This window comes from Micropterus salmoides, unplaced genomic scaffold (genome assembly GCF_014851395.1).
Source record: "Micropterus salmoides isolate LMB-PRFRI ecotype aquatic unplaced genomic scaffold, ASM1485139v1 Ms_hic_scaffold_636, whole genome shotgun sequence".
In the NCBI taxonomy this organism is placed as follows: domain Eukaryota; kingdom Metazoa; phylum Chordata; class Actinopteri; order Centrarchiformes; family Centrarchidae; genus Micropterus; species Micropterus salmoides.
Genome location: NW_024044389.1, coordinates 2234 through 16248, shown reverse-complemented (window position 1 = coordinate 16248; position 14015 = coordinate 2234). Strand labels below are relative to the sequence as shown.

General features: G+C 37.4%; 1 protein-coding gene and 1 long non-coding RNA gene across 5 annotated transcripts; one reads left to right on the top strand and one right to left on the bottom strand.

The window, feature by feature from the left end:
- The first annotated feature begins 2327 nt into the window (after nucleotides 1-2327).
- Nucleotides 2328-3757, top strand: LOC119890973. Its single transcript, XR_005442377.1, has 4 exons — nucleotides 2328-2477; nucleotides 3032-3070; nucleotides 3416-3518; nucleotides 3668-3757. It is a non-coding gene; the product is annotated as an uncharacterized LOC119890973 (long non-coding RNA).
- Nucleotides 3758-7041: 3284 nt separating this feature from the next.
- On the bottom strand, nucleotides 7042-13794 carry LOC119890974 (programmed cell death 1 ligand 1-like). Of its 4 annotated transcripts, XR_005442378.1 has the most exons (4): nucleotides 10333-10414; nucleotides 8285-8626; nucleotides 7752-8119; nucleotides 7042-7555 (listed from the first exon to the last, which is right to left on the bottom strand). XR_005442378.1 is itself a non-coding variant. In XM_038702348.1 (3 exons), the coding sequence occupies exons 1-3, from the start codon at nucleotides 10379-10381 to the stop codon at nucleotides 7950-7952; spliced, it is 561 nt and encodes a 186-aa protein (XP_038558276.1). In that variant the 5' UTR covers nucleotides 10382-10414; the 3' UTR covers nucleotides 7562-7949. The 4 variants fall into 4 exon arrangements, 1 of the variants encoding a protein (XP_038558276.1); XR_005442379.1 differs by lacking the exons at nucleotides 7042-7555; nucleotides 10333-10414 and adding an exon at nucleotides 13666-13794 and having other exon boundaries at nucleotides 7562-8119; XR_005442380.1 differs by lacking the exons at nucleotides 7042-7555; nucleotides 10333-10414 and adding an exon at nucleotides 13617-13632 and having other exon boundaries at nucleotides 7562-8119.
- Nucleotides 13795-14015: the final 221 nt, after the last annotated feature.

The window sequence follows — 14015 nt, the reverse complement described above, 5'->3', positions numbered from 1 at the left end:
TTGAATTGCTTGACATTTTGTAATGCAGCCCGTGCTACACTATCACATGAACAAATTATAGCATATACGTAAGATTTAACAATCTTACCCTTTAAACACCACTCAAAACCTGCTGAACCAAGAGTTTTCATTTCACTGATAAATTGTTTAAAAAACATGGAAATGGATGGTTTTTTTACACCAAACCAAAGTCCTGCTAAAAACATGTTCTTTTTCCTTATATTAGGTGGGAGGTCATTTATGTAACATAGCAAGGGCCAAATAGAAAAAGAGGAGGATTTGAAGATAGGTACACCATCAGAGTTAAAAGTGAAGCTAAAAGAGTAATCTTTCTTTAAATTGGAGTCTTTGCACATCTGTTCATACAGTTTCCCATCCATAATGTCTGAAATTGCGTCCGGGTTTGTTGGCCTAGTCTTTCTGTAGTTCAACGACTCTCCAAGATTTAAAGTCTCTAGGACATGTTTTAGTTGGCCAATAAGAGGCAAGGTAAAAAAAAAGTTTGCTCTTTGTCATCCCGCAAATATCTTCTGTACATGATCTTCCTTTTCTTACAAGAAGGCTCCATTTTAAAAGGCCTAACGTTACAAAATCTATCCTTTCCTTGAGACTGTGGGCGCCAAACAGAACCTCAAAGTGATGCGGGTGGATCTATCTTATTATGATTTGAAAATCTGACTGGCTCTGATTGGCTCTGATTCGCGGTCCTTTCTGTTGCTAAGTAACCTAAACGTTAGACCAGGGCCGTTGGCGTTAGGGTAAGAACAGAAACATTTTAGCACAGAACCAAAATGTATGTGCTTATTAAATGGGTAAAAGAAAACCAAGTGAGTGTGGGCTTAGACAAATATGTTAAGGATAAAAAAATGTTAAAAGACCCCAAGAGGATTGGCCTGGTGGAACATGGGGCGCTTGGAGTAAAGCCGCCTAAATCTGTCTGGAAAGCTTTTCCGGCTCAGATACTCAGTGTGAAAGGTAAGTGAATCAATTATGAATATTATGTAATGTTAAGTTAACAATAGCAGAATATTGATGATAAATAGCACACCTAGCTTGAATCAATCAACTTAACCTTATATTAACGTAACGTTAACGTTAGTGATTTGTATGTTGCATGTCTTATTTTGGGTAACGTTAGCTAACTTTAGCAATATTGCCTATAAAGTTAGCGCTAACGTTAACGTTAAGTGCATAATTACGTTACAATACAAATAGGACCATAGCTTGCAGTATTAACTTACAGTACCAAAAGCTAACGTTACGTTTTACTGTTAAGTTAACGTTACAGTTCAGTTAACATGTTTTCTGATTCATTGTTTTGGCTAACGCCTCCTCACAGCTTTCAACAGAATCTAAAATAACTTACATTCAAAAATCTGGAAATTGGGTTCTAAATTCAACAAAATACAGGGGGAGCTGTGACACGAAACTACATTAACGTTACTAAGTTAACCGGTAACTTAACGTTAACGTTATGGTGTTTAATAATTTCGGCATGTAACGTTAATAAGTTATAACCACAGCTAAAATTCCAGTTTTAAGATTAATTTCTCAAACACACAAAATGGCTATACCTTACCTTGTATATCTAATATAAATCCGAATTAGAATAACGTTAACTTACTGGTCAAGTCATTTTCCCAATGTAAGTGTCCATCCAACAAAAAGTACACCAACAGAGCAGGTCCACTTCTCTATCGGCGTGTTCACGGCTCTACAGTGCGACCTTAATTAAAAATAAATTAATGCGAACTTGCACAATAACTCCTTGCACAGGTGGCGGATATCCACATCCATATCAGCAGAATTTGTAGTTAACTCACTTAAGCAAAGTTTTTTCATTGCTTTTGCCATGTTAAAAACGACTGCTCCCTGCATGCAATGCGCTAATCACAGCTCAGTTATCAACGCGATAACAATGACAACACGCGAGTTGTCAGTCGACGAATCCAGAGGTTGACTGGACTGTGACTTTATTGGCATGAATGTGTACCTCATGCCAATAAAGCTAATTTGAATTGAAATTGACTGTGAGATAAGATTAAGATAAATTAATACAATTTAGGATAGAGAAGACTTGATTGGCCAGGTGTTAAATTACTGCTAAAAACTTATATATAATTAATGTGCATTTGGATAGAGACACACAAAATGTGGACTCCATCAAAGCCAAAGGTAAGTTGTCTCACACTATTATTTAGAGATGTTGCCCCTAAAGTAGTCAAATCTAATATTTAATGTAATTATTACAAAGTAGTCATGGTGTTAATATAGAAATTTCAAGATAATTGTCCTGTGCACTCCAAGTTCTGAATTGAATGCTTTTGATTTGAATGTGTTTGCTGATTGCAGGCACTGAAATCATGTCTAAGTATTTGCCGTTCTCTTATTTCTTCCCCTCTCCCTGTTAGGCTACAAAAGACACTGAGGAAAATAGTCACTCTGATGATGAGGATGAGACTCCTCAATACCAGAAGGTACGATATGCCGTCCAAACACATGTTCATCTTGTTACTTTCATTTCAGTGACCCATTTTAATTATTTTGGTTGCTTCAATTAAGACATAATTGACTGAAGATTGTTTAGTGTTTGTTGTATATGGCAATAGGGCACCTAACGATTATTTTTCAAATCAATTAATCTATTGATTAATGACTTATAAAGACAATTATTTACTACTCGAGAATATAACAATTATTTTATCCAAAGTAAATGGCAAAAATATGCCTCAGTAATTCAATCTTTTGCTAATAGACCATCATTTTGGGTCTTGACTAAAATACTTTTTTAGCTGCAGCTTGTTCTCCGGGGGAATCCTTGCTAAGACATGGTGCAGCAATGCAACAATGCACATTATGCAAGTCAATGTGTTCTTGTAATCGATTACGCCAATTTCATTATTTTATAATTTTGTTTTAACACATCTGAGTAAAAAACTTCAAACATTTTTGAGCAAATACTATTTAGTTTTAGACTCATCTTCATTAATTCTGACAATGTACTTCCTTTCCCCACACACTTGTTTTTCAGATAGAGGATGATCCATGCAGGACTCCAAAACGGCCAAAGGTAATCACTTTGTTCAAATTATAAGAAGTATAACTAAGGGTTTGTTGTAGTAGTCAATAGAGACAGTGTGTAAAATAGGCCACAGCCCCCTGATTGATTGTTGTGAGAGGCTTAGTCATGCTGTGGCTTACTAGCAAATCATGGCAGATTTAACATTTATTACGGGAAATTATTGTTTTCCATCAGCATGCAGAACATTTTCTACTCTCAAAGTGTTCAGTACCCCATTTTGCTGTAATTTGGGGCTTCTATCATGTCCCAAGATACTGCCAAAGATCTCCATTCCTTCTTTCTCAATTTTCTCTTTCTTTCCTGTGCACACTCTCCCTCTCTCTGTCATGATAGACAGATGACAAGGATGACATGATAGAGGAGCTCAAACTAAGAGTAAAAGACAAGGAAAAGGAGATCAGGCGGTTGAGAAGATTGAATCTTCAACTGCAAGAAGGTAAGAAGAAGAGACTCCTTGCGGAAACCTTTAACCTTTATCAATGATAATATTCTGACAATGATAATGATAATAATAAAGCAAAAAAACACAACTGGCAATTGGCAATTTTGAAGATATGTTCATTTCTTCTTTTAATTTGATTGTAGGGCTGGCAGATACTATCACACAAACTGTCAAAGATGCTATACAGGCCACTAAGCCTGTACCCAGCCACCAAGCCCCTCCAATCAGCAGAGATAAAGGTATCTCTTACATATTCAGGAGAAGTAATTTTATTTGTGGACCATGCATTGTTTGTTTACATTCATTATATTTATATTATATATATATTATACATATCTTGCATGTATGTTGCCCTTTTATTTGTCCAAAATGAATGTTAGTGATGCTATTCTAGTTTTCCACTATTAATGCCCGCTCTGACAGGTTATTGTGTCCCTCCTCCTACCTCCCACAAAACACACAAACAGGTTGTGTGCTCACAGCACATTACATCAAATGGAAACACTGCTGCAGTAAACAACAAGCCTGTCACTAGGAACTTGAAGAGAACTTGAGTTTAAAAAAATTGGACTTCATGTACAAAAGTATGACCTGTTTATTATTGCCACACCTCTGAGAATTGGACTTTTTGGGCATTCTATGATTACATGGATATATTCTAATATTTGTTCATCTTTGCAGAATGAGTCTGTCACTGCCTTAATGAATCCAACCGCCATGGAATATGCCCAAAGGTGTGAAGGCTATAAAAAACTCACCAGGACTGTGATGGACTCCATCTTTACTGTGGAAGAGATGACAACGTGCTCCGTCACAGGAAAAAAAGGCATTGTCGGAGAGAAAAGACAGAGCCTTGACAAAGGCAAAGTGAAGCTAGTAATTGGTAAGGATGTCAGAATTTTGTTTGAGTTGGGCAAAATGCTGTTGTATTAGCTTTTTTGTCATTACCATTTCCAGTGCAAATGGTCATAAGCCAGTGTAAATAATGCACTCTCGGATCACCCATTCTGATTTTACACGGTATGAATTAATTAGGCCCAAATTTGTTTGGTGAGTACTGAAGTAAATTTAATAGAATTTCATTTCATTTCTTACAGACCATGTTAAAAAAGTTCACAGAGGAATTGACACTGAGATCAAGGCCTGCATGGCACAAAAATTAAAAGACACCCGGAGACGAGCAGAGAGGGAAACATGGTAAACTATTTATACTGTATATGCCAAGATACTGATGATTGTGTTATTCATAGAATGTATTTTTGATTTTAGAGGGCACACTGTATTATAGAGTATATATATATATACCTGCTCTATCTGACAAGTGGCCTGATAACTTCTGTAATGAATTGGTGCTAAAGGATCTGTGCTTATTTACATATTTGACTATTCTGAATACATAGACCAGGCATCACAATAGAACCAATCCTAGAATCCACATAGAAAAGAAATGAACCTTTACTTTGACAGAATAGACTGGTGTTGGTATTGCCCTAATCTTTGATTTTGTCTTTCACTCCCCAAACAGGAGTCCTGCTGCGGAAAACCAAGAGGACTGAGACAACACACACACACACACAATTAGATAAAGTTTCTTTCCCCAGAATAAATGTTTTGCCCCCGTTATTTGATTTTTGGCCCATTTTATGGACAGTTTTGGCAGTTGGCAAATAAACACTCAATTTGTATATTTGTTTTAATTTATTTAGGGGCATGTTGATCCTTTTAATGGACAGTTTAATGAATACTTGCATTGTTTGCAAATAAACACTCCATATTTATAACTTTGTTTTAGCTTCTTTATTGCGAGACACATGGCACAAGGCCTTCCTTATAGAAGAACATGGTGCCGTTTTGCAGTGGACTTCTGCTTGCTTGTTCTCCAATCTTCATGTAAAAAAATGTAATTGATTTTCTTTGAATTGTGCTTTTATAAAGCCATTTTAGTCGATGGAAAATAGATAAAGATAAGCTATTCGCTCATAGAGCATTCCATAGTTCTATAAAATACAAATAATCATAACACATCTGCATGTTGCATCTTATAAAAAGAATATAGGACACTGGGTTGAAATCCCCCTTTGTATGGACAGATAATATTCCTGCTGGATGCTCAGTCACAGCTAGGACCTCTTTTCATACCATAGCTAAAACACATAGCTAAAAAAGTTAATTGCCCTTAGTTTCAGAGTTTGAGTCCAGGGGTTCATGGAGTCCTAATTTACATTTGTGTTTTGTTGGCAAGAAAATGTAAGTAACATTATTCACATGAAGTTCTAGGTTTACATATGTTTCACATGTAATCCCATAGGTTTCACGTGGGATTTCACAAGGGCTTCACATGTATCCCATAGGTTTCACCTGGGTTTCTGTTGTTTTCACATGAGAGTTTACATGGATTTCACATGTAATCCCATGGGTTTCACATGGGTATTTCTATGGTTTTAACATCAGAATTTACACAAATTTCACATGTAATCCCATGGTTTCACATGGGTCTTTCTATGGTTTACACAAGTTTCACATGTAATCCCATGGGTTTCACATGTAATCCCATGGGTTTCACATGTAACCATATGGGATTCACATGGGAATATACATGGGGTTCACACATTACACCATGTCAATGTTCCAAAACCACATGTTTCCCATGTGTAAATTACCTTACACATGTGCAAAGAACATGTGTTCCACATGTGATTTTACACATGTGAAATTAATGTGGTTTTTCTGTAGAAACATCCTGTTTCCTTTTTAAAGTGAAAGACTCCTTATCAGCTCTGAGTTCAACAGCAGTTGAAACACTCTTCCTCCACTTTTGTACATATATGTATATATATATACATATATAAATATATATGTGTGTGTGTGTGTGTATATATATATAAGTTAGAAAGATAGAAATATTTAGCTTTAGTCTGAAACAAAAGAAGAGCTGGACAGAATCCTGCTTCAAGTCATTGAATTAGTAAAACTGTGTCTGCCTAGCAATTCAAAATCAAAACACTAAAATGTATAATCTGTGAATGGCACTAGCCTGCTAGAACCAAAAGAATTTAGTACTGTGGTCATTGGAAACTCCTGGATTTGTGACCCAAATTAAAACCCATTTTGGAACCTTATTGTTTTCAAAACCTTGTGACAGCTTTCTGAAACTAATAATGACACTGTGTCACTGTGGCAATCCCCTGGTTTGGGAGAATCATAATAATCATCATCACCATCACACAATGTGTGTCTACCTGTAAATAGGTTTTATGACTGTTTCAAAATGTGTCAGGGATGGAAAATTAATGTTCTAGGACCATTATGAGGCACTTCATCAATGAGTAACACAACTAGATTTTTTTGTGTTTCCCTTGTTCTTATTAAATATACGTCTAAACGACTATGACCTTGTAAATGTGTAACTGCAAATGTATTTTGTCCTTTATCTTTGCAAAAAATGTATAAATCACATTTACATTTTATTTATTATCTATTTACAGTTTCTTCAAGTGTCAAGTAACCCAACTGTATACTTGTTCAAAATGTTTTTTATTGTCAATGTCAATCCACATTATAAAACATTTCTTCAACAATATGAAAATGAATATTCACAACATAAATATAAATTCTCAAAATAATGCAAAAATAGTCATGTTTCTATCCAGCCGTTTTTATACGTAATTCCAAAATGTGCATGAAAACATCTGGCTGAATGAGACCTCTGTCTTTCTGACCCTCACTTTTGGCATAATCTGTTGGTATAATATAACATCAACATGTTTCAATACATGCTGCAACACAGAGAAAGTCACCACATTAGCAGCATTAGCATTAATCTGTTCATGAAGCTCCCTGTGATACATCAGTGCTGAGGCTGCAAGCAACCAGCTACATTTACTCTCCTTACTGTAACAAAGTACTTTTATAGTCTGATTGTTTTTAAAATATCTGATATTTTACTTGTACCTCAGTATTTGTATCTGCAGCAGCTGCTGTGGAGTTTATATTGTCTCTAGATCTCTGTGCTGCCTTATTGATGCTTTATTCTGCTGTTTAAGTTGCAGCTTATTAAATGTAGCTTAATGAAGCGTGTTGCACCTGCTGCAGTGTCCACAGCTCTTTTTATTTACTGTCAGACATTTTTGTTTGATCGTCAGAGTTTTGTCTCTTTTCTGGTTAATTCCAGCGAAGCTACAGAGGAAGCTGGTTGGATATTTATAACTGATCATTAGTGGGATGAACAGGCTGCAGAGTGCGTCTATAGAAAATAAATGTTCCACTGTGAACACTGACATGTTAATGCACTTTATTTTGGAGCCTGAAGCTGGTATTTACCTTTAGTTAAGTAGAATATTGTAGTACTTATCCATCCCTGGCTAAAGGTGTGTGTTTGAATTGCAGTCAGTCTGACCCGTCAGACCCCTCAACTTCCACACTGCCTCAAATAACCAGGCTCTCCCTGGGTCTTCTATATTTCCAGACGACAATGATGACGATAACTAAACAAACCAGAACAAAACCTGCTACAGATCCGTAGTAAATCCTGTAGTTTCCTTCTGTGGGGTTTTTGTTGATTTGGTTTCCCTCCTCGACGTCTCCGCTGTTGGACCCTGAAGATCAAAGTGCATATTAGTCAGGAAATGAGTGAACAGTGGAACAGCCTCCATTTACTCTTCTATATCTTCTATATTCCTCATGTTTGACTCTCAGAATCAACATGGAATAAACTGCAGCTACAACATGGCACACAGACACACTGACCTCCACAAACTCACCTGAAACCTCCAGCTGGATGATTCTGATTGGCTCAGTCTCAATAATGGCTCTCTTACGTCTTGAACCTCCTGTTGCAACTCGACACTCGTATGTTCCAGCGTCGTTGCTGCTCACATTCTTCAGAATTAAAGACACGTCTCCGTCCTTCAGCTCTCTGTCCACCAGCTGCACCCGGTCCTTAAAGGATGGATGCTGGTGGGTTGGATCTGAGAGTCCATCTCTGTGAAAGACGACGTAGTCTGGCTCCAGGTCAGGTCTGCTCCACTCTACAGCTCTGATGGAGGCTTCACCAGCCTGACATGACAGAGTGACATTATCTCCAGGTTTCACTCGTATCACATCTAAAAACAATAAAAACATCCAGAGAGAAAAAGTAATTACATTTCAAAAGGACACCACAGGACGATACAGTGAGAACATCTTTGTTTAAACAGAAGGCCTCTTCACACCTGAGATCATGGGAACATTCAATAATTAGTCACAGCTGTGGAGACGTTACAGGATTTTATTCACACACTGTTTATAAGACTTGTTGTAAAACATGAAGCTGCTTCAACAGTTGGGCAGATGTTTTTTAGGTTATCGCTACATCAGGACATCAACGCCCCTTAACTAATAAGTTTACAACATGGCCTGTCGTGAGCTATAGCTTCAACATTCACGCAGCCAATCAGAGCCCTTCATGACATCTCTTTAAATTTAGACATGAGTCGCAACAGTTTTTCAATTTGTGATAACATTAAAGTACATCTTCTTTACACAGAGATTCACTAATTATAAATCCCATGTAGTCCTTCACTGTAATCAGCACTTTTTCACTTCCTGTCATATAGAAAGAGTCAGTTCTTTGATTTCACTTCATGACCTCATGTTTAACTTCATTAAATCCAAAATACTTGCTGATTCACTTTGGAGAGATGAGCTCAGGTTGCAGCATAACAGTTAATGAACGGCTGTATGTTGTGTTTGCTGCCACAGAAAATAAATAAAGTCCTTGCTGCGGTTGAAAAGTCAAACAAATGTCCTTTCCTAACCACTTTTTCTTGACCTACATGAAAACCTCACACAGTCAAGGAAAGATGTGCAGCTGAACTCATAAGGACTTTGGAAAAGATGACAGTGTTGCTCAGAGAATCCGACTGCACTTATTCTAGGCTTTAAAAAAACATTAGGAAGATAAGTACAGTAACAAACTCAATGCTTGATAAAAAAGTAAGGTTTACAAAAGTCAGGTAAACTTATATAATTTTATGACAAGCCACTGAATGTAAAAGATTGTATTTTGAACCTCTTAATTTTATGCACTTAAGATTCAATAAAGAAAAGGAAAATAAGAAAGAAATTAAGTACATTTTCTTAGCTGCCACTTAAATATGCTACTTCATGACATTTCACTCACTTAGGAAACATTCAGTTCGACCGACCATTCAACAAGCAGAGACGAAAACAAATCAAGAGCCGGACGCATTAGTGAGATTAAAGTGATCAGATAATTTTCTCACGTGGTTACATTAAAATCCCACAGAAATTACAGTAACTCGCTGCTGCAAACAAGGTGATATTATCTTTTGACTGTTAATCACCATTTATCACCATCAATCTCAATCAGGACTATTTGATCTGCTAAAATCCACATTAAGTTATTCATCACAAAACACATAAACATTTTCTAGAACAAGATGACATTATTTTATAACTGATTATAACACTCTGTTTGAGTGGAACATGATTTAGGAAAGTCAATCAACTGTCCCAAACAAACTCTGCTAAGAAAATGGTTAGAGAGATGTAAGAACTATGTAAATGAATGCCTTTGAAAACATTTGCATAATTATTTGATAGAAATTACAATATGTGATACTCTTTAGTCTCTAAATATTAAACTACCTGACCGAGGGAAGATGCCTCCAAAGTCTAAAGCAGGGGTGAAATCAGACAAAGAATTTGAGTCACGCAAAACAATTGACTCCTAGCTGCTAACAAGCTGACATTAGCTGTTCACTTTCCTGCCTACATCAATCTGCTCACAATAAAAGCCTGTCTTTACCAGAAGCTGCTGGAGACACAAGGACCAACAGGAACACAAACTTATCCATGGGAGAGGAGGTGATGTCCGTCTGCTGCTGTTACTGTACTGTCTGTGCTGCACTGAACTGTGTTCTGAACTGTGTGCACTGCTTCATGACTTTATGCAGATGAAGGTGAGTCAGAGCCTTCCCAGGAATACTGTACTTAACTTTAGCGTCAGCGTTCTGCAGTGTTGGTCAAAGATGAGTTGGAAATATATAAGCTTATTTATAAATATAAGAAAGAAAAAGAAAAAAAATACTATTATAAATTTACATTTATTCAGCTGAACACCTTCCAACACATCAAACAGGAAAATGAAATTGTCCTGAAATAAACAGCAACTGCCACTTTTACACTGATGAACAGTTATATTTCAATTAAGACTGGAAACAAAATAATCCATAATCCACAAAAACAGAGATTGGAAGTTGTTTCTTGTGTGTTGCTCTGCTATCACCTGGGCGTAACGTAATAAAAATAGGATCCAAACTGTTGTCAGCAGGTGTTTCTGGCCCAGAAGGACAAAGGGTTTTTGACCGCTGGGGCTCGTTGGCAAAACCTTTGACATACTGTTTTAGAGTCCATGGTTTTAACATTGAAAACTGGGAAACATGGACATTTCATCCTGCACGGTCAAACAAATGAACTTAGTGTTACTCTGCAACACAACCAAAGCCTGGAGATTCTTGAACGCTACACAGCAAGCTAACATCAGGGCAGCACGTCAGCCGGGGTCTTGGTTTGATGGTTAATTGGTAATTGTTTGTATTTTTTTATCATAATCTTTATATATAATTGTATGGTATTTATAATATTTTATTTTGTCATTAATTCATTTATATTTTCATCATGTTGTCTTAAGTTGTAATCCTTTTTATTAATAAACTCCTTGTATTTTATTAGTTTGGTTGGATTATGAGAGCCTGTTATATTTGAGTAAAAAGAATCATTTAGCCGCATTTAGAGGCATATATGTAATCATTGAAAAGCTCTCTATTTGATGACTAGTTCCAGCAGAGCCAGAAGCCGTCTACTCTTCTCTGAGGTCGACCTTCACACCTTCACGCTAGTGTTGTGTCGTTCAAAGAAGGTTTCGTTCATAAGACCTAATCCTGTATATGACTCGGGAGGAACGGGTTGTCTCAGTGAGTGATTCGTTCATTTCATAGCTATTTTGTTAATTATGTGACATTTTATAAAGCATTACGTTATTACAGCGCAGTGATGTTGTGCTAAGTAATAATTTTAACACAGCTGCACTGTAACTTTAGTCCTGCTAGTGTTTACAGCTAACAGCTGATGAGAGTTGTTGTGGGTCCACTTCAGAGCCCTGACAGGGTTCTACCTGGAGCCGAATTACCTCAGAGGTCGTCTCCTCTCCAAAACAAACCGGTCATTAAAACATTAAAACACAGCCACGTAGCAACGTTAGTGTTAGCCCTGTAAACAGCTAACAGCTGATCCAGGTCCACCAGAGAACGCAACGTAACTTTTCCTTTTTATTTACCAACAGAGCCGAGCTGTTGTTTCACAGCTCCTGACTGTGTGGTGTTTGAGAGCGATGTGCTCATGTGTGTTTCTCTGATGTGGCCCATTCTGCGCACAGACCTGCCAAACTGCTGCGTTTACATGTGTTTATTTTTTTGTTGGAGTTCTTTAAGAACTCAGTGGCTTGATCCAGATTATTATTAAATTGGTTGAATTTTAATAAGAGTGTGTTTATTCATATAGTGTATCAAGCTTATTTACTGCAAATCTGATCATATTTTACTCATGGATAGGGACGTCAGGCTGCTGCATGAATGAGCACTTCAGAGATAATGATTGTAATTATATACATAAGACTTTATATGGCTGGTCTGGCTGTTTACTCAGGAAAGATTGTGAAAATGGAAGGATTTAGCCGGAGTAGTGGATTTCACATAGTGGAACATATTTCTGTGGTTGAACGAGATTTGAATGAACGAGTCTGTCAAAAGAGTCGAACTTGCCATCACTACTTCACACCAGTCCAACCACTGACGTCCAGCTGCTGGTTTACTGGTCCTCAGACCTCTGCATGTACGTTATCTATTTAATGTTGTGCGTCTCTACAGTCCAACAGCTGCAGACGGACAACATGTTTTAAATGTTGGAGCTGCAGTAGATGATGAAAGTCTTTTATTTTAAAACAACCGTCTGCACGTAAACAAGAAGGTCAACGAGATCAGTATTTAATAAGTGTTCCATGGATATTTTCTTCAACTTCAGCGTCTGTACAAAGACTTCACAAACTAGAGTCTTCAGTTTTATTGTCACATGTCAAACTTCAACAGAATTTCAGGCTGAGAGCAGCTTCCTCTTTCTGCAGTCTGTTTTCACAGCATCTAGTGAACTTCCTCTCTGTTTGGTTCTGTAGTTGCAACCAGCAAACACAACTCTTTTTCTCCTCTATGTCACTCTGACTCTATTCACACAAACTGCACAAAAAGATATGAACACGACTCTGAGAGAAACCAGTCAGCCGGCAGAAGGGGACATTTCACACAAGGTGTTGTGTGAAATAAAACTGGTTAAAACTGGGTTTAAATAAATGATGAGGTTTCTACACTAGAATCAGACGGTTCACTCCAACAAAGTCCAGAGGAAAAGAAGTTTTCCTGAAACAGTTTGATCAGAGTATCTTGATCCAGCAGTTATTGATCAGGAGGAGGAAATGTGATCAAGATGGCTCCTCTGAGAGACATGAGTTCCTAAATGAGAGTCGAGTGGAGACTCAGGAGACAATCTCTGACTGAAGGAACAGAAGATTTTATCTTGTTCCAACAGGACCAACAGAAAACAGCAGACACACTCAGAACTGAGAATATACACGAGTCAAACACGTCCTCAGGTCGTCCAACATTGTGTCCACGTTTAAGACACAAAGCAGGCAGTCACAGCTAGTTAATGTGCATCTGTCGGCAGATGTGCTGAGTTCAGTTCAGTCTGACAGAAACAGTAAATTTATCTAAATTCTCAACTTGGTGTTTAATATAAACCTCAGTGGCGTCTTCAGACAGTGGTGGATGAAGTATTCACATCCTTTACTTAAGTAAACGTACTAATACCTCACTGTAAAATACTCTGTTACTAATACTCTAAAGTTGCCAGATTAATGTAGTGAAATAAAAGTACAATATTCCCTCTCAGATGTGGAGTAGAAGTACCTCTAATTTATACTTCAGTACAGTACTTGAGTAAATGTACTTAGTTAGTGTCCACCTCTGTCCTCAGATATACCTGAAATAAAAGCAGAAGCCTGTTTTCTTGTTGTTCAGTTTGTACTCACCCCTGAGAGAGAGCTTGCAGAGGAAACCACAGCGTCAGACTGAAACCGAGTGGGGGATGGGACAATTTCACAAAATCTCATCTCTGGTTCATACCAGAACCTGTTTGCTGATTGGAGCCATGTTAGTCAGTTTCCACCCACCAGCAGCGACTGCAACTACTTCCTGATTCAGACTGAGGAGTGGGGGGATGGTGAAGTTAAAGTGATCTTTATAGGAAAAGTTTTCATTTTTATCTCTCAGCTACAGAGTTAGTTGACAGAAAGTGAATGATCGTGTTTTTATCAGATTTCATTAGGTATCCAAGCAGCGAAGCTGTCTCTTGCTGTACAGTATGAACAACATCTTCTCT

Excerpts from the sequence above, each read along its gene's own strand:
- LOC119890974 (XM_038702348.1), bottom strand. The coding sequence starts at position 10,381 with ATGGATAAGTTTGTGTTCCTGTTGGTCCTTGTGTCTCCAGCAGCTTCT. Across the intron at positions 8,627-10,332 it reads TGTGTCTCCAGCAGCTTCTG|ATGTGATACGAGTGAAACCT; the intron begins GTAAAGACAGGC and ends TATTGTTTTTAG. Across the intron at positions 8,120-8,284 it reads CATCCAGCTGGAGGTTTCAG|GGTCCAACAGCGGAGACGTC; the intron begins GTGAGTTTGTGG and ends TTTGATCTTCAG.